This window comes from Brienomyrus brachyistius, chromosome 4, assembly GCF_023856365.1.
Source record: "Brienomyrus brachyistius isolate T26 chromosome 4, BBRACH_0.4, whole genome shotgun sequence".
NCBI lineage: Eukaryota > Metazoa > Chordata > Actinopteri > Osteoglossiformes > Mormyridae > Brienomyrus > Brienomyrus brachyistius.
In genome coordinates, this window is record NC_064536.1 from 16,924,685 (window position 1) to 16,950,327 (window position 25,643).

Sequence of the window (25,643 nt, forward strand, 5' to 3'; positions counted from 1 at the left end):
CCTGTTTACACTCCTGCTTTTTGGAATCTGGCATCTCAACAAAATGAACAGGCTCCCTGATTCACGCTTATCCTTACATTCCAGATGTAATGTATGTTCCGTCATGTGTTCCAGTGAGGAAAGACTTTCCCTGAGCAAGATTTAGAAGTGGCTTTAATGTCTTTGGTAATGACATTGTTTTCATAATCTTTAATTTCACACAATGGTTTTAAATATGGGTGAATCTCCTTTGAGATTTTATTAGTTTGGTTTTGTTCAGACTGATCAGCGTCGGTGCATTTAGTTATCCAGAGCGCAACATATATTTTTCTGTATCAGTGGTTTTTAATTGCAGTGTTGATTAACTGTTTCACATCTGATCACATTTTGCTGACTTAATATTTGAAAAGGACATTTTTGATGTTACTAGCATGTGTTCTCACTATCAGGCCTACATTTCCTGTTTTATTCCTCTCTATCACTTTCCCATATTGTTTTTTATTTTTTTTCGTTAGATCTCTTTCCATCCGGTATGTCAGTCAGAAAAGAGGTTCGTCGAATCAGTTGCGAGATTTCACTCTGAAGCATTTTCCCACTGCTAGTATGACCTTATAGTGTTGTTATACAAGCAGAATATGCACATAAGTACTTTCAAAAATACCTTTTTGTTTTTCTTGGAGCAGATTTTGACTCCCACTGCACCTGGTACCGTACTTTTGGTACTTCAAGAAGGTACCAAAACTATAGTACTTCAAGGTGTTGGTTTCCACTGGTGTAAAAACTGATACCAGTGCCAAATGACATCCCAGTGCGAGTAGGGGTATTTTGTACTGGATTTGAAAAACGACTGTAGTGTATGTATTTATATAGGGCTGAATGACGTGTGATATTAATACCAACATCGCATGTACTGCACATCCAATTCTTACATCACTAGCCAGCTAGACTTAGATCGGGCTTTTTCATACCTTCAATTTGACACGAAAATTATAGCACAGAGAGTTTAATTCTCTCTAAAATATTTTTACTTTCACAAAGGTAAAAAAACCTAGGAAGTTTTGCAATTTTAATGATTATTCATTTTCAGGATTATCCAGTATACGTTTAAAAATCATTTTAAAGTTTTACCTCCCCTGCTTTTGCATGCTTTCTCCGGAACAATCATAATCATTTTCATCCTTGCTGTTTAAATAACTCCTAGATGGCTTTGTGAGAAATTTATTTTGAATTCCTTTTTGTTTCATAAATGCAATATTTATTGCAACAAAATCACATTGCAATATTTGAAAATTTTCCAATACCGTGCTGTCATAGTATATTATGTAAAATACTTTATTTCTTGTTATACTATCCTGATCTTGCTATATTTGTTCCTCTGTCCAGATCACAATTAATGCTTGTGTCACTTAATTTGACCATTCATCCATTATAACTTATTATTTTTTTATGTCTGTGGTATAAAGGGTCAACCGGAAAAAGCCCAGTACTAACACGCTGAAAGGAGCTACATCGCCACCTATTGTAGCGGAGTCGGACATCCGTCCTGTCAATAAATCGATTCCCCTCCCATGCATGGACAAGGACAGCAGTCAGATTAAATGGTCAAGCGTAGCTCAACTTAACACATGTGAACGAACTGAATGTTATCAGAGCCTTTCCTGGTGATGTGTGGCTTGGAAACACAGATGTAGCTGTTAGCAAAAACTGCATTTCAGTTTGGGAAATGAGTGAAATGTGGGTAACGCTTTGCATTAACTGCATCTTCATAATGTCTTTAAAACTCATTTGTAGAAAATTAATAAGGAGCATGTAATTGTACCATAACATCCTAACATACTCTATAATGACAAAAGTATTTAGGACACCTGGCCATTACAGCCACAGGAACACTGATAACATTCTGTATCCTTGGGCATCAACATGGAGTTGGACGCCTCTTTGTGTGTCTGTGGGAATTCTTGAACATTCATGCTACATAGCTTTTGTGAGGTCAGACACTGATGTAAGTCGTGAAGACCTGGCTCCAAGTCTACATTCTAGTTCATCCCAAAGGTATTCAGTGGAGTTGAGGTCAGGCCTCTCTACGGTCCAGTCAAGTTTTTCACCCAACCATGCCTTTATGAACCTTGCATGGAAACATAGAATTGCATAAGATTCTGTAGAAGATATCGCTGGGCTGATCATACTTGTATCTTCTGTGCAGTTATACAATTGGTGTGTGGAGTTCGGTAGCAGAAAATAGTTCCTACATCAAACTGTTCACTACAAAGTCTGTGAATTATCTTGAGTAACCGGGTCGTGATTTCTGGTAAGAGACATTGCTGTGGAATTTTTCGAATGTATTTTTTTTGGTGATTCAATCACCACAGAAACAATGCCATTCATTCCCATTATGTTCAAGAGAAGATGGACATTGCTGTGGGCCATATCTCCAAAACTAGGCAGCTCCCAGCAGAACAGCCTAGGTGGACAGATGGTACTAAAACCCCTCTTAAATCTTAGGTCTTAAGTCTAAAATCAGTTTGGGGTGAACTGCCCATTTAACAGCTCTATAGAGTTTAAGTCAGGTCCAAGTTACCTGTCACAGCACCCCGTCCCATTTAGTCCCATTTTGCGAACATTTTTGCAGACAGTGCGATCAAATCCGTGCAATTTGCCTTTTGTTTTTTTTTGTAACCGTCATCATATATCACTTGAAGCACCAGGCTGTATCTTGGCAGAGTTCAAAATAGCAGAAAATCATTGCTTTTAAAAATACAGTTGAAATACCATATGTCTGGATGTTATCAAAAATGAGATATACATCCATTACTCCTATTAAATATTTTGGCTATATATATATATATATAACCCAAACCACCATATTTAAATAGTTATATATGACCCAAGCCATCATACTTAATTTGTTACTGTAAAGGTCCTTTCATATCTAACTTTTCTGAGTGTGCTTTCAGTTGCGAACGAGGGGACGTGACATAAGTGTCACCGGGGGCTGGCAGCGGGCGGCAGTGGTTGGTGCGCATGTCCACTGCGTATGTGCAATAATTGACGAGGTGTATCCATCTGGTGGCATGTCGGTGAACTTTGTCCTTTCAATTCATTCACCTCAAAACAATAAATATCAATAACTCTGGAAACCTCTTCTCATCTATATTTGTTCAGGATTAGTTATATATTACTATGAAGCCCCTAAGACGTCGGGGTGAGAACATATTATTTGAAATAGTTTTCCGTTACTAATAATAACTGTAGCTACTGTGTACGTTTACAGTACTACTAATCAACCAATAAGTATAAATCTAAACGGTACAGATGTGTCCAGTGCTTTAAGCATTACACTATGGGGGACAATGTACACCGTGTAACTTTAATATGTGTTTTTATACCTATTTATTAATAATGGCACTGTGTCGATTTACCACCAGTAATTGTAAACAAAACACCACGGCTGTTGAACGCGATGTGCATGCACAGACATTATTTAGGCAGCAAATAGCAAGTGGGCAAGTGCAGTGGAATTGCAAAACTATTGTGAGGGAGCATTCTACAATTTGACCTTGTCAGGGCTTGGTATATTCCACCTGTTGATGGTTATTGATTTTTTTCTCTATTGCACTGTCTGAAGTCCAAATCCATTTTATAAGAGCCATACTGTATTTCTGCCTCTCTGGTCTTGTTTGCTGTCCCAACCTATAGGAAATCTACCACTTCACTTCCCTGTGCCCGTGGTGCAAAATGTTAACGAAGATCATTCATTTGACGAGAGCCTTCTACAACTTTGGAATGGAAGTTTTCTGGTTGTTCTAAATCTCCTGCGCAGTTCATTGTAGTGAATTTTCCTGCTCAAACAGAAGTTCATGTGACGTAACTCCGAGACAGGCAACCAATGGGAATTTTAACTCGGAGCACAAGATCACAGATTTATTTTTGCTGCAGACCAAACTCTGACCTTTGTTTGAACTTGGGGGGGAAAAAATATGGAGGTCAGTTAGGGTATGAGGCACACCGACAAAAAAAAAAATACATAAATCAAAAGATTTCTGGTTCTACTGCAGTCTTTAATCTTAAGAATTAGTGGGCGATTTTTCTAACCTACTGTCTGAAATGCTCTGGATCCTTTTAGAACCTGTTCCAGGAATGTTTCCCTAATTCAGTCTTTGCGGACCCTCAGACAGCATACCTGAGCGATCAAGCAATCAAGATCACAGAATTTCTGGTGCAGGTGTGTTGGGAGTTGGGAGGGAGCAAAAATGTGGACTGTCTGGGGGTCTCCCAGGACTGGTTTGAGGAACAACAGGTACCAAGGTCATTAATTTGGCCAGTTGCTGTTTTTATAGTAAAATCCTTGCTCCCTTGTTTTGCCTGATGATGAAAGGCCTTTTCCAACCATCCCTTATTGATTGCTGATGCTGGTACCAACACAGCGGTAGGTTCTCCATCTCTGAATCCCTGCTCAATATGGCAGACGCAGATGACATCTGAAATCCCATGTCCGACTCTGCAAATCGTGTTAGACTCTTACCAGACGATAGTAATTAGATTCTTAAAACTGCCACATTTCATAATCCTCAAATTGTGTTGTAGGTTGGTAATCAAACATTTGGAATAAGCATGATTTCATTTTCTGGGAACGTCGTGCTGTTTTGGATGCACAAATCAAAGGGTTCACCTGTAGACATGTCCAGGGGACAAGCCTTGAGCTTGAATCTTAAATGACAGTGTCCAGAGATACTGAATATATTTGACATTATTCTCCGCGTATCCCTGTTTGTTAGTAGGTCTTCCTGCACCGCAGTGCTGCCTCTGTAAGGAGATGTTTCACACTGGCAGACCGTGTGTAAATCTGTGTAAATGTGTCACTGCACTGGCCTTTCTGGGGCAAATTCATAACTGAGAAATCTCTGATTTTCTGATCTATGAAACTATAATAAGAAAAAAAAAGCAATAAAATGTCTCCACATCAGTCTTGCTTGACATTTTTCGTCCTATCTGACGACAACAGCATGGTTTTTCTTCTTTGTTTTTTAAAAACTCTTTATTTGAAGCAGTCATCTATAATGCACTGTAGATGCCTTCATAATGCATTATAATGGTGGGTATAACAATGAAGAATTACAGCATCTTCTATTGACAGTGATAAAGCTTAGTAGTGTTGCTTATAATGCTTCATAAGCACCATTGAAGCTCTCCTCTATAAAACATTGTAGATACTGAAATAATGCGTTATAATGACCAGCATAAGAATTATGGATGTTTTGTAATGCATTATTAATGTATCTACAGTGCATTATAGAGCTTTATAAAGCATTCATAATGCATAATAAACATGGCTATAATGTGTCATGCCTTTTTAGAAATATTTAGAGCCATGTTTATAATGCCTTATGAATGCATTATAATGTATTGTGAATGGGTTCATGGATTCTTATAGACATGGAATTCATAGAAAGTGTTACTGTTTTTTCATTCACATCCATTCTATGGATAGCTACGTACCTGACAGAGTTAAATGGAGATAGTTAACATTTTTCTGGATTGATAACGGAATTTGTTTTTAATCCATTATCTAACACTTTGTAATTGAATTGCATTTGTGAGCAAATTTACCAAATATCGATATCAGCCATTCTTTTTTTTTTGTTTACTTTTTAAAAATAATTCCAGTAATGTTTTGCATATATACATTATATCAAGAATTAAAGTAGACATGTTAAGATGTACTGTACTTTATTCTGCCACTTGGTCCTTGCTGAGACACCTCAGGATAAAATGTGCACCTCGTTCCCCTACTGTCTTCCAAAAACGATAAACCACGTCTTCTATGGGAAAATATGCATTTCTTTTTAGCGACCATATAATTTCCGCCTTGTGCATTTGCTCTCTTTTACCCTTGACTCCCTCAGCCAGGCGCGTCGGCTCGTAAACACATGATGTTCCATGATTTTGTCTTGGAGTATTAAATCCTGACTGAGGTGGCCACCAGTACTGTGAGGAACACACTTCTGCGGGGAGGGGGATTAATTATAGGCAGGCCTGGGGATCCAGCAAAGCCGGTATCATCAGCGATCGACGGAAACGGGAAGATCAATCACTGTGACCAAATAGAGAAAACTGAACTACAGGATGCTACAGGAGACTTCAAGGCTAAGAGGAGTTAGCGCTGGTTCAATTTCATCACATGACATGCGGAGTAAATGGGTAACTGTGCCATCATTGTTATTAATTGTGACGACACCATTTAGCAGAAACATCAGATGGTGTTTATTTACTTACATTTGTCCCAGATGTCACTCATTTAATTTGGAGCAGTTAGGATAGAAGCTAGAAGCCATTTAACAACAACTCAGCCTCCAATATCCTAATTTTCCCTATTAAGATGTAACCGCAGTTATTGGCTGCAGTGTTTGCATACATCAAGCTACTGTACTGAAGTAACCTTTGACCCTCAAAATGGGAACGACACAGGAGATACCTAAGTATACTGTACCATACGAGAGTGTTTCTCCATGTTAAAGGGAGACTCCCCTGTTTCAAAAGTAAGCAGATGTTCTTGTTTTGATATTGGAGTGGAGAATGAGTGCTTGCTTCTCCAGCGTGGCTCCCCCTGGCCGTGCCTCAGCCTCGGTCCTCCCAGCAGCTCTGCCTCTGGGGCCTTAGGCCGTAACGCACGCTGCCTGAATGTCGCATGGAGTGAGTTTATATCGAAGCTGCAGTTTGCTTTTCATCAAATCCTGCCCTGTGCCTCTGAACCCAGAAGTACTTGGTTTAAGTTGGGAGGTGCAAGTATCTTCACTTCAGCACATGGACGACAGCGTCGGCTCCTAAATTACCTCCGGACCCTCAGGCCGCCCCAAATGAGACGACTTTGGGCCTTACAGCTGCTGGGAAATGGTCTGATAAACTGTGTGTACTCCCCAATTATCAGTATAGTAAACAAGGTGCTATCTAAAACATGCATCCAAAGGACCCCTGCAGCCGAACAGCAGTTGGCTGACCAGTGTTGTTCGTTTTTTTGGTTGACCTTCTCATTTTATGCATTACTTGTTGACTTTGGTAGAGAGACGCCCCCCCCCCCCCCACGAGCAAGCCCATGTTTAGGAAAACCTTGCAGTGATCTTGTACAAACCACAAAATGAAATGTATTACTGATATAGTGAAAATTCCAGTGACTCTGACAGCAACAATTGTAGAGTTTCGTCCACTTTTCAACTATTTGTAATTGACTGTTTTGAGATAGGGGGCGGCATGGTGGTGCAGTGGTTAGCACTGTCTCCTCACACCTCTGGGATTTGGGTTCGAGTGTCCGCCAGGCCAGGCCTCCAGGTGTGTGCAGTTTGCATGTTCTTCCTGTGTTGTCATGCGGTTTCCTCTGGGTACTCCAGTCCGCCCCTCCCCCACCACAGTCCTAAAACATGCTGGCATTGCTAAATTGCCCATGGGTGTGCATGCGTGGTGTGTGAGTGTGTGTGTGAGTGTGCCCTGTAATGGGTTGGTGCCCCATCCTGGGTCATCTCCTGCCTTGTGCCGCTAGCTTCTGGGATCGGCTCCATCCTTGAATAGGATACTGTGGCTGGTTTCAGAAAATGGATGGATGTTTTGACATACAGAATCTGTCAGAAATGTCATTTCTTGTATGCACCTTCTCGTCTTATAACAAAGTTATTCTTCTTAAAGTGTATATTTTAACAAGGGGGGGTGTTAAATTATATCGCTAAAATTCATAGTCCAACCCTCACTAGCATTTTGCATGCAAATAATGTCCTATTCATTCTATTCATTATTGTACTTCTGCAATTTCAGTTTGCTAGAAATTCCAGCGTGTTCTGTCATGAGCCTAGTAAGTGAAATGAGTCCAATTTTCCTTGTAAATCTTCACTGCCAGCATATTAATTTTGAATCAGGACATGTTTCTGCAATAGAGTAGTGAGAAGCCTTAGCTGCAATGTGATAGAATTACGCACAAAATTAGGATCTAATCTTTCCTTACAGAGCTGGCCCTTCAGTGTAATTTACCTCAATACCCTTAATGAAAGCCCTAAATTATGTATGATTTCAGTAAATTAACATGATATAGTAGTAGTACTAGATGTGAAATTGTGAAAGCCTGTTTTGTGTTGTAGAGCCGGGCTTTAAGTAATAGGTTTGGCCTCTGGAATAGGTTTTGTACAGTATGTAACATTAAATATCTCCATAATGATAGATTTTTAAAAAACTTACCACACATAAAATACACATTAAAAAGGATTGCCACTTCCACACTGGAGATGTGAGCCTCTTGTGTGACAGCATGTAGCGTGAAAACACAAAGTAACTGTTGGGTATTTTTTCCCTTAATATACGCTGAAAACCAACCAGTCTCTGAACACAGAACAACACGGACAGCTGCGATGACTTTTTACTTGCTGCAAGGGAAGTCCGGTCCTGACCTCGAGGTGTCAGCCTCTCAGTCGAACTCAGCCAACTTCGAAAGAGGAACTCCCCTCGTAGTATCTTTTATTGAGGTGCACAAACAGGATATGCAAATAACATTCAACATTGTTTATCACCATGTATGGGGTGGAGATATTCAAGCGACAGTTCTTAAGAAGGGTTATTGCTAAATGAAGGTCAAGCTGCTGCAGGGTGTTGTTTCCAAGAATGGCATCTAGCAAAATGACAATAATAAAAGTATATATCTCTCTAACAGTAACAACTGTTTTGATTCATCTGATGTGTCGGGTTAGGAGGTGTGAAGCTTGCATAAAACTGCCTGGCTGGGCGATTTCATGACTTTTGGGTGAGATGAATGATCAAGAAGGAACACGTGTTACAAAGTGACCTTTGCAACTCGAGATTTCTTTTGGGATAGAATTTTCACTTTTCTGGCGAGCACAACTACTAAGAGTTATAACCCAGTTAATATATGTGAACGTTATCAACTTGTGCGCCGCAATGAATGATGCCAGATTAGCTTTGGGCCAAATTATTTTCAGCTTAAAATGCTTCCTATGAAAATGGAGAGAGGATGCTATCAGAGGTGATAAAAGACAGCTGTATAGTAGGAACCTTGGAGAGGTTGTTTCCTTGAGCGTTGGCTTATGGTAGTAAATGTGGACATTTACCGTAGTACGAGTATAAACACAGGAAGTGAGCCTGTGCCAGCAAACGCGCACAGAATGCGCGCACAAGTGTGACAAGAATCACTATTAACAGGCATAAACAAGAGGGTTTGAGCAAACACTGGGATTCTCAAGTGGAACAAATTCTTGGATAGTCTGTGATTGCTCCCATTTTGATACAACTCATTGTTATGGATTATTACTGTCTTTCAGTGCATTAACCTGTTTATGCCATTTCACATATTTCATACTGCTTTACATATTTCTGTAAATTAATCTTATTTACTGGTTTTTATCTGTTTGTAATATTTTATTCTGGTTGTTCAGTCTGTTTTAATATCCATTTACTCTCGCCATCAATATAGCCGTAATTGCGCTCATGTCAACATAACTAACTGACATAAAGTTATTCCAATGTTATATCTATTGTAGTGATTTAAATAGTGTTTATCATTTTACATACCATTACATATTTACAGCTCATTCTTGAAATGAGCACAATCTCAGCAATAAAATCATAAAAAAAATCAGCAACATGCGGTCCATTGGTCAAAATAAGCATTTGATCTGTAATTTTCAAATTTGAGGATAGCTTTCTGTGTTTCACTTTGACATTTTCATTTATAGCCTGCAGAATGAATATTAGTGTCCAGCCACAGTCATTTATCCAGGCAGACGGTCCTTTTTCCCAGATGACCTAAAAAAGATCTGTTGACATTAGCTTTCTGTAAAAACCTGAAAAATATACTTGAGGTGCAATTTCTGTTCTGTTTTCTGTGTGTCGTTTCTGTGATTGAATATTCTTGATGTATTTTTACCTCATTGGAGGGATCAGTTCTGCGGTCATTTAGCACAACTCTGAATGGTAAACAAGCTTCTGTTCTGTCGTTATTGCATCTCGTTTTGGTTTGTTGGTTTGTAGACCTGCCAGTGTATCCATCATGGAGCCTGAAGCTGTTTTTGTTCTTAGAGAAATGGTGTGAATGATATATTTAGCTGGGAAAACACTAGGATTTTTTTTTGTTATTATTCTGGATCAGTCAGAAAGTGGTGTATCTGGGCAGATTCTTTGACTCCTCGCAGACTCTCTGAGGACTGAGAGTCTTTGACTCCCACACTGCATGAGCATGTACAGTGTAGATTACGTGGGATGCATCACGCAAAGTGTGCACATGTCTGTTCAGTCACACCGCGGCATTTAGTGACATGCGATGGAACGCTGGTCTCCTCGGCGCAACTACTGAGTGCCAGAGAGCTTCCCCGATTGAGGAATTATGGGTAATGCCAGGGGAACAAATTTCTTCTCTGTTCAGGGCGCACACATTTTCAGCGAAGCAGATTACGGTCCAATTTATTTTATAATGAAAAGTGCATTCATAAATGCAAAGGTATGTGTGACTGTGTGCACAGGAGAACATAAAGATTGCATATACGAGAATATAGATTGAGGAAGTGTGTTAGTGCCACTGTCTGTCTGGTCACCATGTGGGTTTGAATTGAAGATTGTAATTTCCAGTGGTTTCCATGTTCCTGTGGGGCTTTTTTCCTCTGCCAGCCCACCCATGATGGACATATTTGCACACATTGATCCTCCAAAACTCTACCCAAAACTGCATCATTTTTCATTTTTGTTTAAGGACTGTTCAGTCCTCGCTATTTTGCATGGTTCCCTGCCCACACACACGTGGTAACATGCTTCTCAGTAGGGACACTGTCTTTCTGTCTTCCTCCTGAACATTCTTCCCTGCCAACCCCTGGCCTCCGCATTAAAGCCTTGTAAAGGGGATTAGGGGAGCATCTCACAGTCACGCCCCCCAGGAACCGTTGCTCTGTAATTAGAGAGGGGTGCCTTTCAGTGATCCTCTTACCATCGTTTGTCAGCCAACCCATAATGCAAACGCCCACGACTACAGAAATTTACATTCACTTCATTCAGCATATGCTTGTGTCCTGGTGAGGCAATTAGCACATTATGAACATGCAACCGTCAATGGGTTCAATAGGCACAAATGCAGCTAGGTTGAGCTTCCCATGAATCCCTGGTTCAGGTCTAGCAGGACATGACAGGAATGTGGGAAGATTCTTCTAATCCAGGGGTAGGCAGCCCTGATCTTGCAGTGCTGGTATCCACCAGGGTTTCTGTCCTACCTGATGAGTTACTATCTGCCCGAGATCAGGTGTCGTTCATCAGATATCCGGTAGGATGGAAAACCTGACGGATATTGGCACTCCAGGATCGGGGTTCCCTATCCTTGTTCCAATCCATCTTTGGATTGTGCATACATATTTCAACACCATTGAATGCAACAATATGACATGTAATTTACAGGTAGATAATGTGGGGATTGCTAACCGCTTAAGTTGGTTAAAAATAACGCTCATGCCATATTGTTCTTTATGAATCCCCTGATCAGATTTATAAATGGGATGTGAGAGAGTGCATATGGATCGGTATACAAACCATGTGAGGTTCGCAGGAGACGTCTCAGCTGGCAGTAGCCGTAGCGACGGACTCTCAATTAACACTAAGTGAGGGGAAAAAAAGAAGAAAAAAAAAAATCAATTTTGTAATTTCGCTTAATCTCCCCTGTGCAAATTCAATTTAACTCCACAGGGTGAGCACAACGAGAGAGAGAGAAGACAATTTAGTTTACAGAAGCGAGTTGGCGCAACTCCAGATGGCAGGGGGAGCAGGATCACCCAGGAGTCCCTCGCATGCAGTCTTCTGTCCAGCCCATCGCATTTCGCCAGCAAGCACCTCGCATTCATAAGCTTCACTGCTCCCACCGTCCCACCGGAGCTTTCAGCTTGGCTCTTCGTAATGCTTTAGGTATTAGATATTGACTTCCTGTTGCGTAACTGAGAAACAGGAAGTTCAGTTTATGTTAATACTATATAGAGGTTTGTGATATTCTATGATTTATTAAAAGCTTTTCATTATGACTCTGCACTGTCTGAAGCAAACTTAACAAGTCCAGGGCTGTTTCTGTTGTACTGGTGTGATGTTTACTGTAAATCGCCCATTATCTGTTTTGCTAACACCTTGACGTTAGAGTTCTGATTAATTTCGGCTTTTCTCACCAATCATCATCAGTCACACATCGTCTCTCAGTAGATGCTTGCCGGTGTGTCCTCTCTGTCCCTGCGCCCAGTGACCGCCGAAGCCTGTGTAGCCTCATCGTCGTGAAACTGGCTAGTTAAATCAGTGCTTGTCCAGAAGGTGGCGCCCTAGGCGGCCGTCTATGTCGCCCAATAGGGTTGGCCGTCACTGCTTGGTCCCATTTGCCCAGCCATCTCCTTGAAGGCTTCCACATATCTCCTGTCATCTTCCCGTTGTGACTTTGAGAAGAGTGGGTTGAACTAGAAAAATTGGAGAACCCCTGCTTTGGCCTCCTTAGGACATCTTCTCAGGGAGACGCCCAGCCAGGAACCTTCCCTAGGAAGACGCACAAACGATTTCCGTTCCCCCAGCGTGCCCCTGTGCCTCAAGTAAAATTGGCTTACTGAATCACCTTTCTATTTCCCTCCATTAATATGGACACGACTAATTATCACGCGACAAGAAAGGTTCAGGGAGACGCTGGATGAAGCGGCAGTTGCAGTCTGGCCAGGAGAGCAGATTGCGCGACAGTAATAATGATTTCCATTTGCTTAATTGAGAGCTGGAACATTGGGGTCATTCGTTTGTAATGAGATGTTCCACGCAGATTCTGAGTGTAAAATAACTAGCTGGAGATGTTAACTTTATCCTGAAATTTCTATTTACACATTTTTAGTAGAACACTGGTGTGTTTTAAGAAGATTATTCTGCAATTCATATTTGGGCTTCGTTTAATAAGATGTGGCATCTCTGGGACATCCAGTCTTAGTAATGATAATTTCTGTCATTGTAGACTTAATTGGTATTTGTTCTGTGAACCGATTATAGAAAATTATGACATCATAGAAGAAGCTTAGAATCTCATTTGTCGGCAGAATTTTATTTGCAGTTACGATATGAAAAGCAAATAATCAGACATCAGTTTTGACTGAACATACTAATGTCTCAGCAGAATAATACAGTTGGTCTCATTAAATGGTTCTGATACCAGGCATAGGCATCAGATTATTGAGTGATGGGCCTGATGTCTCCATGATGTGTCTCCCGAACTCCTCTGTGTCTTTTGAGAACTGATGTCTCCCTCCCACAGGCAATCTCTCGAAAACATGCACAGCGAACGGCTGGACAGAGATGCACCCAGTGACGTACGCTGTGAATTGCGGGTACAACCTGAACGACTCTGTAGAAGACGGCGCGGTACGTATGGCGCGCTGCAGATTTATGGGGCGGGAACCTCTTCCCCTCAGAGCGATGAAAATGATCATGTGACTGGGGGATGGGATCCGAAATAGGCCGGAGCATGGGAAGAGGGTTAACACAAAAAAACCTTTCATAGACCAAAAAAGGCACAGTTACGTGGAATAGGGCTGGTTGGGATGGTCGATGTAGATTTAAAAATTCCTATTGGCATTTCATATTGCCCTGTACACTACACAGTCAGTATTTACCATACCAAAAGTAAGTGTAACTCCTAGTGTGGACTAGAACCAGTCTATTTTCTACAGAATATTTTCCCCGTAGAGAGCGTGTGTCCTTCTCTCACATCGGTGACCCTGGCAGTCGGATGATGTTTTTAAAGAAGGGGGTGTTTTTATCAAGAAATACCTGTTTTAAATTCATATTCAGTGGCTGTAATGATTGAAGGTGTGATGTGTTGGGTGGTGGAGATTTTTAACGGTATGAGAAGCTGGATCAGTTCAGTGCTGAAGGACAGCAGTGGGTGGATGAGGACAGTCAAACACTATGTGGGCCTGGCCTGAAGTGGAGAGTAAAACCTGCAGATAGGTGAACTGCTGTCTTTGAATTGCTCGCGCATGTGTGTGTGTGGATTGTGTTTATATTACTGTACATGGTGGGGACCAGATGTGCTTGGTTTTCCCCTGTCTTGTCCTGCCTGCTAGAGTTACAGTTACAGTTTGTACTGATGGATGTAAGAACATGTATGGTGACCAGGGGTTAGAAAAATGTTCCGTTAACGAAGGTCAGCAGAGGTCATTATAACTGACATTGCCAACGAGCATTTAGATGGGGGTGACTGCTACCGGACTTAATGGCCATGTGTGTCCGATTTAGAAAGAACTTACTTATTCTGGAAAAATGCAAGGCGATGATGACCTTGATGAGTTTGTGATACGACTCATGAGCCATTGTCACTGGCAGATAAAGAAGTGACGTCATCGTTCCGGAACTACAGACGTGAAGTTACAAGTTTTTCCTCGAGTTTCTCTCTCTTTCATAACACTTTTTATCCTGGTCTTGAACTGTGGGCACCATCTGAATATGTTGGCTTCAGTTTCCAGTTAGAAGGTGCTTAGCCCCAGGGCTTTCGGCTCCGGAACAACGATTTGCATCCAGTCGTTTGTCCAACTCAAGCCAGTATCAAACGCTGTTGCCTATTGTACGGAGATATGTACGTAATGCCTGACATGATTGTTCTTGTGTCTCCCACAGGGGAATTTCTTCTGGTCAGTGAAGATCGGCTACACCGTTGGCCACAGCGTCTCTCTGGTCTCGCTGACGGCAGCCCTCATCATACTGTGCATCTTCCGGTGAGTGAGTGATAGAGGCAGAGGGCCGTTTTGCTGTCCTGCTCAAAATTTAACAAACCACACTTGTTGTTTTTCATGCTTTTGTACTGCGAGTGGTTTTCTTTCGGTTCTCTTTTTTTTTCTGTGTTCCCAAAATTGCCGCAGAAACCCGGCGACCCAAAGCAAGATAATGTGTTTGCATTTTCTTTTGACCGTAAAATTAAAATAACTGTTATCAGGGGTAACAGTGGGTGACTTGGCCTGATTAGCCAGTCTGAGGTCAGGTGGCCCTATGGTTGTGGCTTTTAAAGTGCCCTGCACTTGGTTTTTATCTAAGAACATGGTATGATACCAGAGTCCAATAGTCAGATTAAAAGATGGTCACGTGCAGCCTACGGCTCTGCGGAGTCTTGGAGCAGATTGCTCACCACATCCAAAGGAGACAGGCTGCTTTAACTGCTATCTTTTGCTTGCTTAAGGAGAGGCCCATGTTTATCAAGGAGGCTGTCTGTCTGCCTGCCTGCCTGCCTGTCTGTCTGCCTGTCTGTCTGCCTATCTGTCTGCCTGCCTGTCTGTCTGTCTGCCTGCCTGTCTGCCTGCCTGCCTGCCTGTCTGTCTGCCTGTCTGTCTTTCTGTCTGTCTGTCTATCTGTCTGCCTGTCTTTCTGTCTGTCTGTCTGCCTGTCTGTCTGCCTATCTGTCTGCCTGTCTTTCTGCCTGTCTGTCTGTCTGCATGCATGTCTATCTATCTATCTATCTATCTATCTATCTATCTATCTATCTATCTATCTATCTATCTATCTAATCCTACAGTCCTTTCCTTTAATTCATGATTCAGTTTTTTATTTGTATTTATTTGTCTCCTTTTGTCACCAAAAATTCGGAGGAGGCATTATGCATCATGCACAACCACAGAAGTCCATGATCGCAAATTTTTTTAACCACACAACCTGTGACACGATGAAAATGTACCACAACCCACTTTTCGGTCTCCAGCCACCTGTTGAGAACCACCTGCCTTAAAGTCACTAAGGAGTTATAAGCTCTTGCTGTTTTTGCATTTCTTATTCCTTAAAGTGCTGCACTTCTGGGGCATTTAAAATGTGAATGAGGACAGTATTTAGTACAATCGCCCCAGCCAGTTCCCAGCAATAGGTTGGATTTTACTCACCGGCTAGGTGATCATGTGGCTGATGGAGCTGAGAAGATGGGGGCTGGATGTTGTTTTGGAACAAGCATATTGAAGAAATGAGTCCTGTTTTTGGTTGGCTGCTTAGATTGAGTCTGGCTGACGTACCCTCGCTGTTTATTGATGCAGCTGATACAGTTCTAAAAAAACTACAAAGGTTTTTCTTTTATGGCTAAACATACACTGTCCCTGCATGCAGAATGAGCTGGATTCGCTTTGCTCCTGTTTGTGGTCCAAGTGGTTTGCTATTAGGTCTAGAATTCGGTTTTTTTTCTCCTTACCTGTTGAGACTGGTGTTAGATTAGCCGGCCTAGCGTAGTTCAAGGTGGGCATATGGTTTAGGAATAATAGGTACTCGTTGTGGCCTGTGCTGCCTGGGTTAGGCTCCAGGCCCCCCTGCTCAGAATGTGTGACGAGGTGACGGATGAATTTGAAGTCATTCATTGTTTGCTCACGACCTCGCGATCTGTTAAAAATATATTCTGGGTTAGTGAGGAGCTTAAAACAGGTCAGTCTCAGGTCTTTGTTTCAAGGGCAGAAGATGGACGCATCCTCGGACTTAATCTTATAGCCAGGTGATCAAAGCCCGCTTTCCCGATGTGTTTACAGAAAGCTGCACTGCACGAGGAACTACATCCACATGCACCTGTTCGTGTCCTTCATCCTGAAGGCCGTCGCCGTCTTCATCAAAGACGTGGTTCTCTACGACGTTGGGGAGACGGAGAAGTGTCACTCTGAATCCGTGAGTCACGTCATAACCCAGTCATTTTATTTTCCTACATAAAGATGAGTATAGAGATAATTACTTTGTGTTTCTCCACTGGTTGGTTATTATGTTTTGGTGGTGAAGGAGTGAAGGACCTAGGTTCAAGCCTGGGGCTGGCCAAGTCTGGTCTTTAGGGTAGTATGTGGCTCTGGGCCTGTGACAAGAAGGTCATTGGTTCAAATCCCCATGGTTAAAAGGGTGATTTCATCGTTGGACCCTGAGCAAGGTCCTTGCACTCATTCTGTGCTTTTGCCAGAAAATTTTACATAGCGTGTTTTAAAATATTTCAATATATTAACAAAAACATAATATCCCAATATTATGTATTTCTATGCGGCATACGTTTAGAAAAAGCGTAGCCTTTATAGCATGCCCAAATATGTTTGTCCGCTAATCTAGAAATTGTTCACTTATCTATAGAGTACACACTCTGTTGGCATTACAGATCAGGTTTTGCTTGCATGCTATGATATCGTACTTTTCATCTTAAACCAGTAAGATCTTGTTCTAGAATGGAATTAAATGCTTTTTCTGATTGGAAATCCTTCCGCAAGCTGTGTCGGCCTTGTGATCTTTGCTTACCTTTAAATTGACGGATGTTTGGCCTTGCCGTGCGTGCAGAGTAATTTGAAGGTGTGGTTTTATTTGCAAAGCTCTTAGCAGAGAGATTGTTGCAGGTGAGAATTAACGGCTGGCTATTGAAACGTGCTTTATGTCTGTCAAACGTTCAGCGCATCAAATGAAAGGCCAGGAAATCTACAGATTTATTTTGAAGCTTCTAGTCTGAATCTAAGTTTCTAACCCAAAATGTATTTTATTTTAAAGATTTCATTTTAGCTTCACTGTTGTTAGATGGAAATAACTGTTAGTCGCTTGACGTAAGTGTCTCAGATCTAATTTAACTTCCAAATTACAAATGATGTTTGTGTCCCCTGTGCATTCTGGGACAGGCTACAGGCTCTCCATCACCCTGCACTGAATACGCAGTGCTGGGAAAATAAAACAGATTTGCACAAATGCTTTTTAAATTATTTAAATTGTGGATGGTCGTTTTTTTTTTTATAGTCTGCTTTTGCAAGGTTAGAGAGCTAAGAACTGCTGGAAGAGCTGAGCAATCATATGGTTAAAATTGCTTACTGGTGAATAATAATTGCAGTACGGCCAGGGAGTGAAAGATGTTTCAGGGCCGTATTATTGCTTTTTTTTGCTAGTAATGGTGTTAGCACAATACATTCCCCCATTCCCTAAGATCTGCTGTCCAAACAGTATATTAGAGGACCTCCCCTGCAGCTGGGACAAGCAAATGATGTTTAGAGAGGTTTGTGAGTCAATGATTAGGCCACGTGGGTCCACGGGAGCCCCAGAGGATTCTGGGTAAATGCTCAGCCTCCTCTGTCTCCCGGCTTGAGAAGCGGTCACCGCGGGCCAGCCGACCGCATTTACAGATCCACCAGCCACGAGGGAGAATCCAGCCATTTGTCAGGGAAACATCTGCCATGTTTTGGCCTGCCAAGCGTTACCGAGCTCAGGCTGGGAGCCTGTTAGCCAGCAGGAAATTAGTTTTTTTTTAGCACAGGGCCGAACTACATCAAGCCTCCTTTTTCGCGTACCTTTGGGTGAAGGGACATCTGCTTTTCTTTGATCGTTCAGTCGTTTCTGTTACCTGCTACTTCACTAGATTACATCTGGGCCTCATAATTAATTTGTTTATCCAACTGTGGTTAACGTGACCGTAAATTACATGCCATTCATTGCCTGATTCTTTAGTATGGCATAGTGCAAAAGTACCTTGAAACGAAACATTTCAAATCTTATGAACCCTTTTGTTGGGGATTTATTGAACTTTAAAAGCACACAAATGTGTTCCCCCCCCCCCCCCCCCCGTATTACACAACAGTACAAAAACGGGTCTCTTAAAAGGAAATCACTCGAGGGTCATTATTCCTCCTGGTGTGGCAGTTCGGCTCCGAAGGTCCGTAATGGCGGAACACAAAAGCTCCGAGGTTCAGCACTTAATGTGCCCGGAATGGTAGCGGCGGCTCCCGGGGGCTGTGATTCACCTAAGCTGCCCCCCCCCCCCAATCTGCCCTTTATGACAATACATCATCCATGCTGGTGATGGATCGTCACACATTCAATGTAAAATAAAGCACGGGTGATGCTGTAGTGAGCCCCCCCCCCACCCAGCCTCTCTCGGAACGCTTCTCGTGGGGGGGGGGCCTCACGCCTCACGAGCCACAGAGAGAATGTTCCGGAAGCCTCTCACAGCAATATGGGACAATTTGGATGCATTAAGCACCGTGGTCTGCTCTAATCAGGCCTATTTCAGCTTGATTTGTTGCCGTCAGAGCGGCGATGCATCCATCTCTGAAATCTGGAGCACAGAATATCGAGAACATTATTATTATAGTGCTTCGAGGTCCATGCAGGCCTTTGAATTTGACATGCAGAGTGTAACTGAGGTATTTCTCAATTTTAAGGTGTTCAAAACTGGCCCAGTGCAGACAGTGATGTTTAAGACAAACTGGTTAATAATGAATAAACAGCTTAATGTGTCAGATAAACAAACAAACAAACAATAAAAAAAAAAATCCCATGCAATTAATTTACAATTATAAAGGATGTGGAGATAAATTCCAAGGCAAAATTAAATATAAAATTGCTTAAACAGGTACAGGGGCTGGATGGATTCAGATTTACCTACATACAGTCAGGTCATGCATATTAATTACAGTCACATACATTAAGTGCTTCCGAATTAAATGTTTTTGAGATTATATTCTGAGCCCAGTAGATAGAGGTAATGTTAGAAAAACATGTTTTTTTTCTAGCATGCTGCTTTGAAAAGTAACATTTCTTATTTGTGCAACAATGTAAGTCTTGTGTTCATTTTTCTATACAGACGGCAGCTTGTCTGCTTTTTAATTTGTTGTTCTTTATATATATCTTACTCTGCGTGGAGTGCTGCTCTCAATTCAAGATCGATTCTTTTCTGCTCGTATTACCTCAGCCTCGATTGCACCCGCACAGAAGAGTGCATCTTCTCTCTCTCTGGCTCTTCATCTGGGGGTTGCACACTCAGCCTCCTCCTCCCCCCCCCCCCCCCCCCTCTCTCTCTCTCTCTCTCTCTCACGTGGCACAGAAAGTGGCATTTAGGCTGATTGCCGTTGCTTGGAATTCCTTTCTCTTCGTAGATTGCAAAACGGAAAAATAGACAAAAGCAGCTTCCCTGATGACTTTTCGGGTTTCCTGGTGTCCTTCAGACGTCCCTCCGCTGACACATCCTGAGCCAGACTGCGAGCTGCCATTTTACTGGACTCCTGGAGGCGCAGCACAAGGGAGTCCATGATGCGAATAAACAAGCCGAGATGTGTGTCCGTAATACGGAGAGTGGGGAGTCCTGGGAAGTGTATTAAAGTAGCTTAAGAGAAGAGGGGCTATCGAATATGACAGATAGATCGATCGTGCTTCATTGAAGAAATTAAAAAAGCATTTTAACCGTTCGTGTTTACCGCATCGCAGTGAAGGGGCCGTAGGCCCACCTTCTTCCTCATTTTGCCTGCGATTGGCTCTAGTCTCCTCCCCCCAAAATCTTGCCGAGGATCAAGAGTCAGAGGATGGATGGATGGATGGATGGATGATTGATTTATGGTTACCTGCCCAGTATAAAAAAACTCCTTTCAGTAACAAGCAGATGTATGATGATGCTGTAGTACAAACGTGCGCGTCTGTCAAATGACCCAAATTTTAAATTTTTCTTTGTGTTTAATGAAGGTAAAACGATCACATTGCATGTTATTTTAAAAGCCATTATATGGAGCTTCAGTAATTATGAGATTGTTTTGTTGCACATCAGAACACAGCTGCTGCTGGGAATTATGTGTCTACTGACTTTAGAGAATAATTTGTTTGGTAATGTTTGTTACATGTTCCCCTCCCGTGGGATGAGCTCATGGGTATTTCATCTTTACTCTGTTACACCACATCATAAAATTCCGGTGCCCAACAGATGAATATAATCAGATTCTCCCAGAGTAACTTGTGGTTATTCAAGCCTTGGAAAATCATAGGAAAATGATGTTCATGATGTTTATAGTGTCTAATGAGCTGAAGGAGGAGAATTTAGGAGCGTAATCTACGGCAAGTGTTGCTCCGTCTTCTGCATAGAGAACAGTGTTTTACACTTGATTTTATATTTTTATTTGTTAATTTCACCATCTTCTTCATAAATAGCTGATCAGTCCTCTGAACAGTTACTGCATGTAAATATAATTTGACATGCTGTTTTATACAGTCAGCATGACTGTTGAAGTGCTGAGTATAGTATGGCGGTCATTGTTGATGGTAGACCGGCCGCTTCCTGTCTGCCCTGTAGTGTGAAGCTCATTTCATGGCGCGCGTGTCTTTATATCTCCTAGGTGGGCTGCAAAGCCGTGATGGTCTTCTTCCAGTACGGCATAATGGCCAGTTACTTCTGGCTCTTGGTCGAAGGCCTTTATCTCCATGCTCTTCTGGCAGTGTCTTTCTTCTCTGAGAGGAAGTACTTTTGGGCGTATATTCTGATTGGCTGGGGTGAGTATTAGCATGCGCCTTATTTATCGGCCTGCGGAGATATTGTTCATCTTCTAGCGAGAATAACAGCGTTCTGCTGTCTTCGTAGGAGGCCCGACACTTTTTATCACAGCATGGAGTGTCACGAAGGCTTACTTTAATGATGTTGGGTAAGTTTGCACGACAAGTTATTATGGTCGAGAGCCGTTTCAAATAGATGTTAAATGTTGGCTGAAATTTATTTGATAGTTGGCTATATGTGGGTATTCGAATTACTGCTGCAAGCACTACACCTGGGGTGTTAATAGGTAGCATAGTGTCGATCATTAAGTATACACGCAGAATATATATTATGAAGAAAATGGGTATTTGTGATTTTGCAAACATAGACATCAGACATTCATTAACTGAAGCCTGAATACTGCGATGGGTTGGTGCCATGCACCCGTGGCTTTCAGGATAGGCTCCGGACCCCCTGTGACCCTGAACCGAACAAGTCGGTTCAGAAAATGAATGGATGGATGGATAGATGAAGCTTAATCGTGTGTAAAACTCACTTAATTTGAGAAATTGCCTTGGCAGAAAATTTGAAGAGGGTCATTTATTAACATCAGATGACATTCAGTACATTTGTGTGAAGAGATTTCAGTACTCTGTGATAGGAAGCATGCAAATTCAGTGGTCCCCATAATAGTTCTGGTAGGGTGTCTGTTGTATCGCCCAGCCTTCCTCACTGCCCTGCATCACGTCTGATGTTTGATGAGTTTTCTCGCATGCACAGCTCTCAGGTCTGGATATGGCTATTCCAACATCCTGATTGCTTCTTCTTTAGTCATTCTTTCACAGACTTCCTTGCCTGGGTTATTGCCGTATGACCCACTTCTGATGTTCCTGAAGTGTGTTCCGGACTGAATGGTGTATTTCCTGATGGCCAGGTGACATGCTCAGGTCACAGTCATGTTCTGGAGAGGTGTAGGGGGACAGCTGCTCATGGACAGATGGCCAATCCCAGCTTACGGGGAATGTCCCCAGAATGTTAACGTTCTCCATAGGTCTTCCCAGAGTTGGCAGAGAACATTTTTACTGTAACGAACATTAATGTTAATTTCATCTTTTGCATTTTACCAAAGGTTCTGTCAATGTTAACATCGTGACATTATTACCTGAACATCTGTTTCACATAATTGATGTTTTACAATAAAAGCATTCTTTTATAGGGGTGTTCTGTATGTACACTATGAATGCACCATTCAGCCTGGAACCTTAAGCTCAGAGATCTAAAGCCACAACGCTTCCTGCTGCTGTACCAGGCCCTTCGTCTGGTTGCACGTTATTATTTTTAGGTGTAGCAGTGGGATAACATTCTGGGAAAGTCAGGAACACTGGACACTTTGAACATTTCCATACCGTAATCGTCACATTCAGTAAACATTCTTACAACAAAGAATTAACTGGGATGGTCTTGAATCCAGCCCATTTATAGATTATGGGGACCTGATTTTCTTGAAATTGGTAATCCGGTTTTCTTTTGATCTGGAATTGGTGCATTAGCACAAAGCATTGCCACCTGGTTTTTACGGTCACACAATGTCAGACCGAAAGGACCTCCCAGCTAAACAAATCTACAGTCTATGCTGCTTCTGAATCTATCTCTCCTAATTATTTTCACGAAAAGGTTTTGTTGCAGAATCTCTAATAACAGCGTTATTGTCCAATGAGGATTGTTCATTACTTAATGTAAACTAGAAACTATATTGACTAAGTTTATGATTTCTGAAACTAGCAAGAGATTCCGTCAGTCATCCTATCATTAGACGCCTGACTGATTTAAAGAGGATGTGGGAATAGATTCTATTAGATGAGATACAGGCAAAGCATCATTTTATCCAGAAGACTATCAGTGGAGCATTTCCCAAAAATCATTCATTGGTCAAGATAATTTGCACGAATCGAATGTCTGTATGCATTTGCAGTCGTACTTTTACAGTGTTATATCCAAGGAGACATCGCAGTTCGCATTCATGTATTTTTTATATTCACGATGTTCATGATTTAATATGTAGCCTCTTATTGCTGCAATTCTGTGATTACTTTTGTCAATTTTGTTTATGTTTCTAGATGCTGGGATATCATTGAATCTACTGACCATTTCTGGTTGATAATTAAAACACCGATTTTAGCATCAATTCTGGTAAGTGTTGATGAGATTCTCCTCAGTACTTCTGTCTGCTGTGGATCGAAACCCATTGGCCAGAGAGTATGAACAAAGGTTCTTCTTCATCTGGGGAGTGAATGGCCAGGTGCCTGCCGGTCTATCTGTTCAAGCTGCGCAATGTCGAAGCAGCAGGTGGCCGAGCTGCATCATGTTATACGTTTTGATGACGTTCTCGTTTTCTCTTCGTGGTCTAAAATTATCTTGAGCCAAGTGTAGCTACTTCTTGACAGTCAGCTGTCTTTCATCGTCCCTTTGCTTGTGTAAAGGTTTCTCTCCCCTCTGTCACAGTCTGTCAACATTCCTTTATTAAAGATTCATTCAGCTGGTATAAGGCCAGAGGCAAAGATGATCTTCTTGGTGTTAAACCCTATAGTCTTTATAAAAATGCGACCGGGTGAACTTCCGACACAGTGGTCCTACCTTGGACTCTTCAACACTGTGAAAATGCTGTGTCTCTCCTTCACTGGCATCAGCCCAAGAATGTTATGAGGACCCGGCTTCTGCAGTGATTCTTACACCATTTACTGATTTCTCAGGAGGTTCTCCTGGGTGGTTGGTGCCATAGCGATGTTTGTGAGATAGTGGAGCACGTGGTTGTCTGGAGGTGCCACGTTGTTCTGAGAGATTCCTTGAGGCATCTCGTTGTAGACGTCATTATAAAGGATATCGCATTATGAGATGACCTCTTACTCTTTAGGACATCCTTGCTTCGTTTGGGACCGAGGGCCATGTGTTACACATATATCTGTCAGTGTGCAGTATATCAGTACTTTCCTTCTCCACTGGGAAAAGTAATTTTTGGTTTGGCAGTTTTTGCCTGTAAATCCTTCAGCAGTTGGAGAAGTGACCCCAGGAAAGCAATCATTCAAAAGATTAAACGCTTTCCTAGGTGAAGATACCTATTTGAACAAGATACAGCCTGTAGGTAAGACTAGGACTGTAGAATTTTTATGTGTATTAAATATCTGCCTGGTCTTTATTTGCACACAAATTTATTGCTCGTGTAGATGTCTAAAAGAATCCCTTCATCATTGGAGAAAAAACACCTTCCATTCTTCTTTGTTCAGCAGGATGAGGGAGACATCTGGTAACTGGCAGAGGTGGATAGTTCAGGTCCAGAAAGTAAAAATCCAGACCAAGATTTTGTTTGAACTGACCAGTTGAGTACTCTGTGATACTTTATACCAGGGGTGTCAAACTCCAGTCCTGGGAGGCCAGAGTCCTGCACATTCTTGGGTTTCCCCTCATTTAACACACCTGATTCAACTCCTTGTGCTTTTTACCACACAGCTCTAGAGCTGAATCATTTGTGGTGGAACAGGGAAAGAATTAAGCTACACAGGGCTCTGGCCCCCCAGGATCGGAGTTTGACACCCCTGGTATAAAGTATCACAGAGTACTCAACTGGTCAGTTCAAACAAAATCTTGGTCTGGATTTTTACTTTCTGGACCTGAAATTATTCGCCTCTGTTAACTTAGAATAAATAGGAAGAATAACAGGGTGAACCCTATAGGTGTGAAGAGCATTGCATTGCAGAAGAAGCTGCACAGTGGACTTCACTGCAAGGGCAGGGAGCACGTCGTGATATATGAAAACAGGACCTTATTCAAGGAGATATGGAAATATAGCCTAACATTATTTTAGGTAGTTTTACACCAGAAGGGGCAGGATAGGAATCCTGCATTTTTCTGTGCATTCCTTCTTGTCAAAGATAATAATTGTCCTGCAGATATGTGAAAAGGCATCTGCTCATGCTGATTCGTCCACTTGAATTAGAGTAGGGGTGAAATTAAAACTCTTGGAGATCAGCTACCGTCAGACCGAGTGCCTGTCACCTGTAAGAGATGGGGAGCTCTGTCTTTTGTGGCAGTTACCTTTGATTGAACTGCGATGCTTTTCTTGGGAGCTCCAGTAAACAGTTTGAATGTGAAATGAAGAGCAGTGACAGGTTTTGGGCAAAGACTATCTGCTTCCAAATATCTGAGCTGCTTTCCTCATTGACTCATGGGCGCAGAGATCATCAGTCTTTTGGTAAGGACACAAAAATCCCAGGACCCTTTTCTCGAAGGTCATCATGAGGTTTATGGTTGGGTGAAACCTTCTCACTGATCTTCTGAGTCTCAGGTTACTTGGCATTTCTCAGAATTACTTTCTTGTTGGCTTTCCCAGTATCTTAGATTTAAGCTTTCCAAATCTCCTTTATTTCTGTCCTTCTTC

At 41.9% G+C, this 25,643-nt stretch overlaps 1 protein-coding gene across 2 annotated transcripts in view; it reads left to right on the forward strand.

The window, feature by feature from the left end:
• LOC125739822 (vasoactive intestinal polypeptide receptor-like) overlaps positions 1-25,643 on the forward strand; it is a 54,874-nt gene that overhangs the window by 21,740 nt on the left and 7,491 nt on the right. For both annotated transcript variants that reach the window (XM_049010285.1, XM_049010283.1), the window contains exons 4-9: positions 13,268-13,374; positions 14,629-14,726; positions 16,503-16,635; positions 21,078-21,231; positions 21,320-21,380; positions 23,329-23,401. In XM_049010285.1, the coding sequence (XP_048866242.1) occupies positions 13,268-13,374; positions 14,629-14,726; positions 16,503-16,635; positions 21,078-21,231; positions 21,320-21,380; positions 23,329-23,401 (626 nt within the window). The remainder of the gene's footprint in view (positions 1-13,267; positions 13,375-14,628; positions 14,727-16,502; positions 16,636-21,077; positions 21,232-21,319; positions 21,381-23,328; positions 23,402-25,643) is intronic.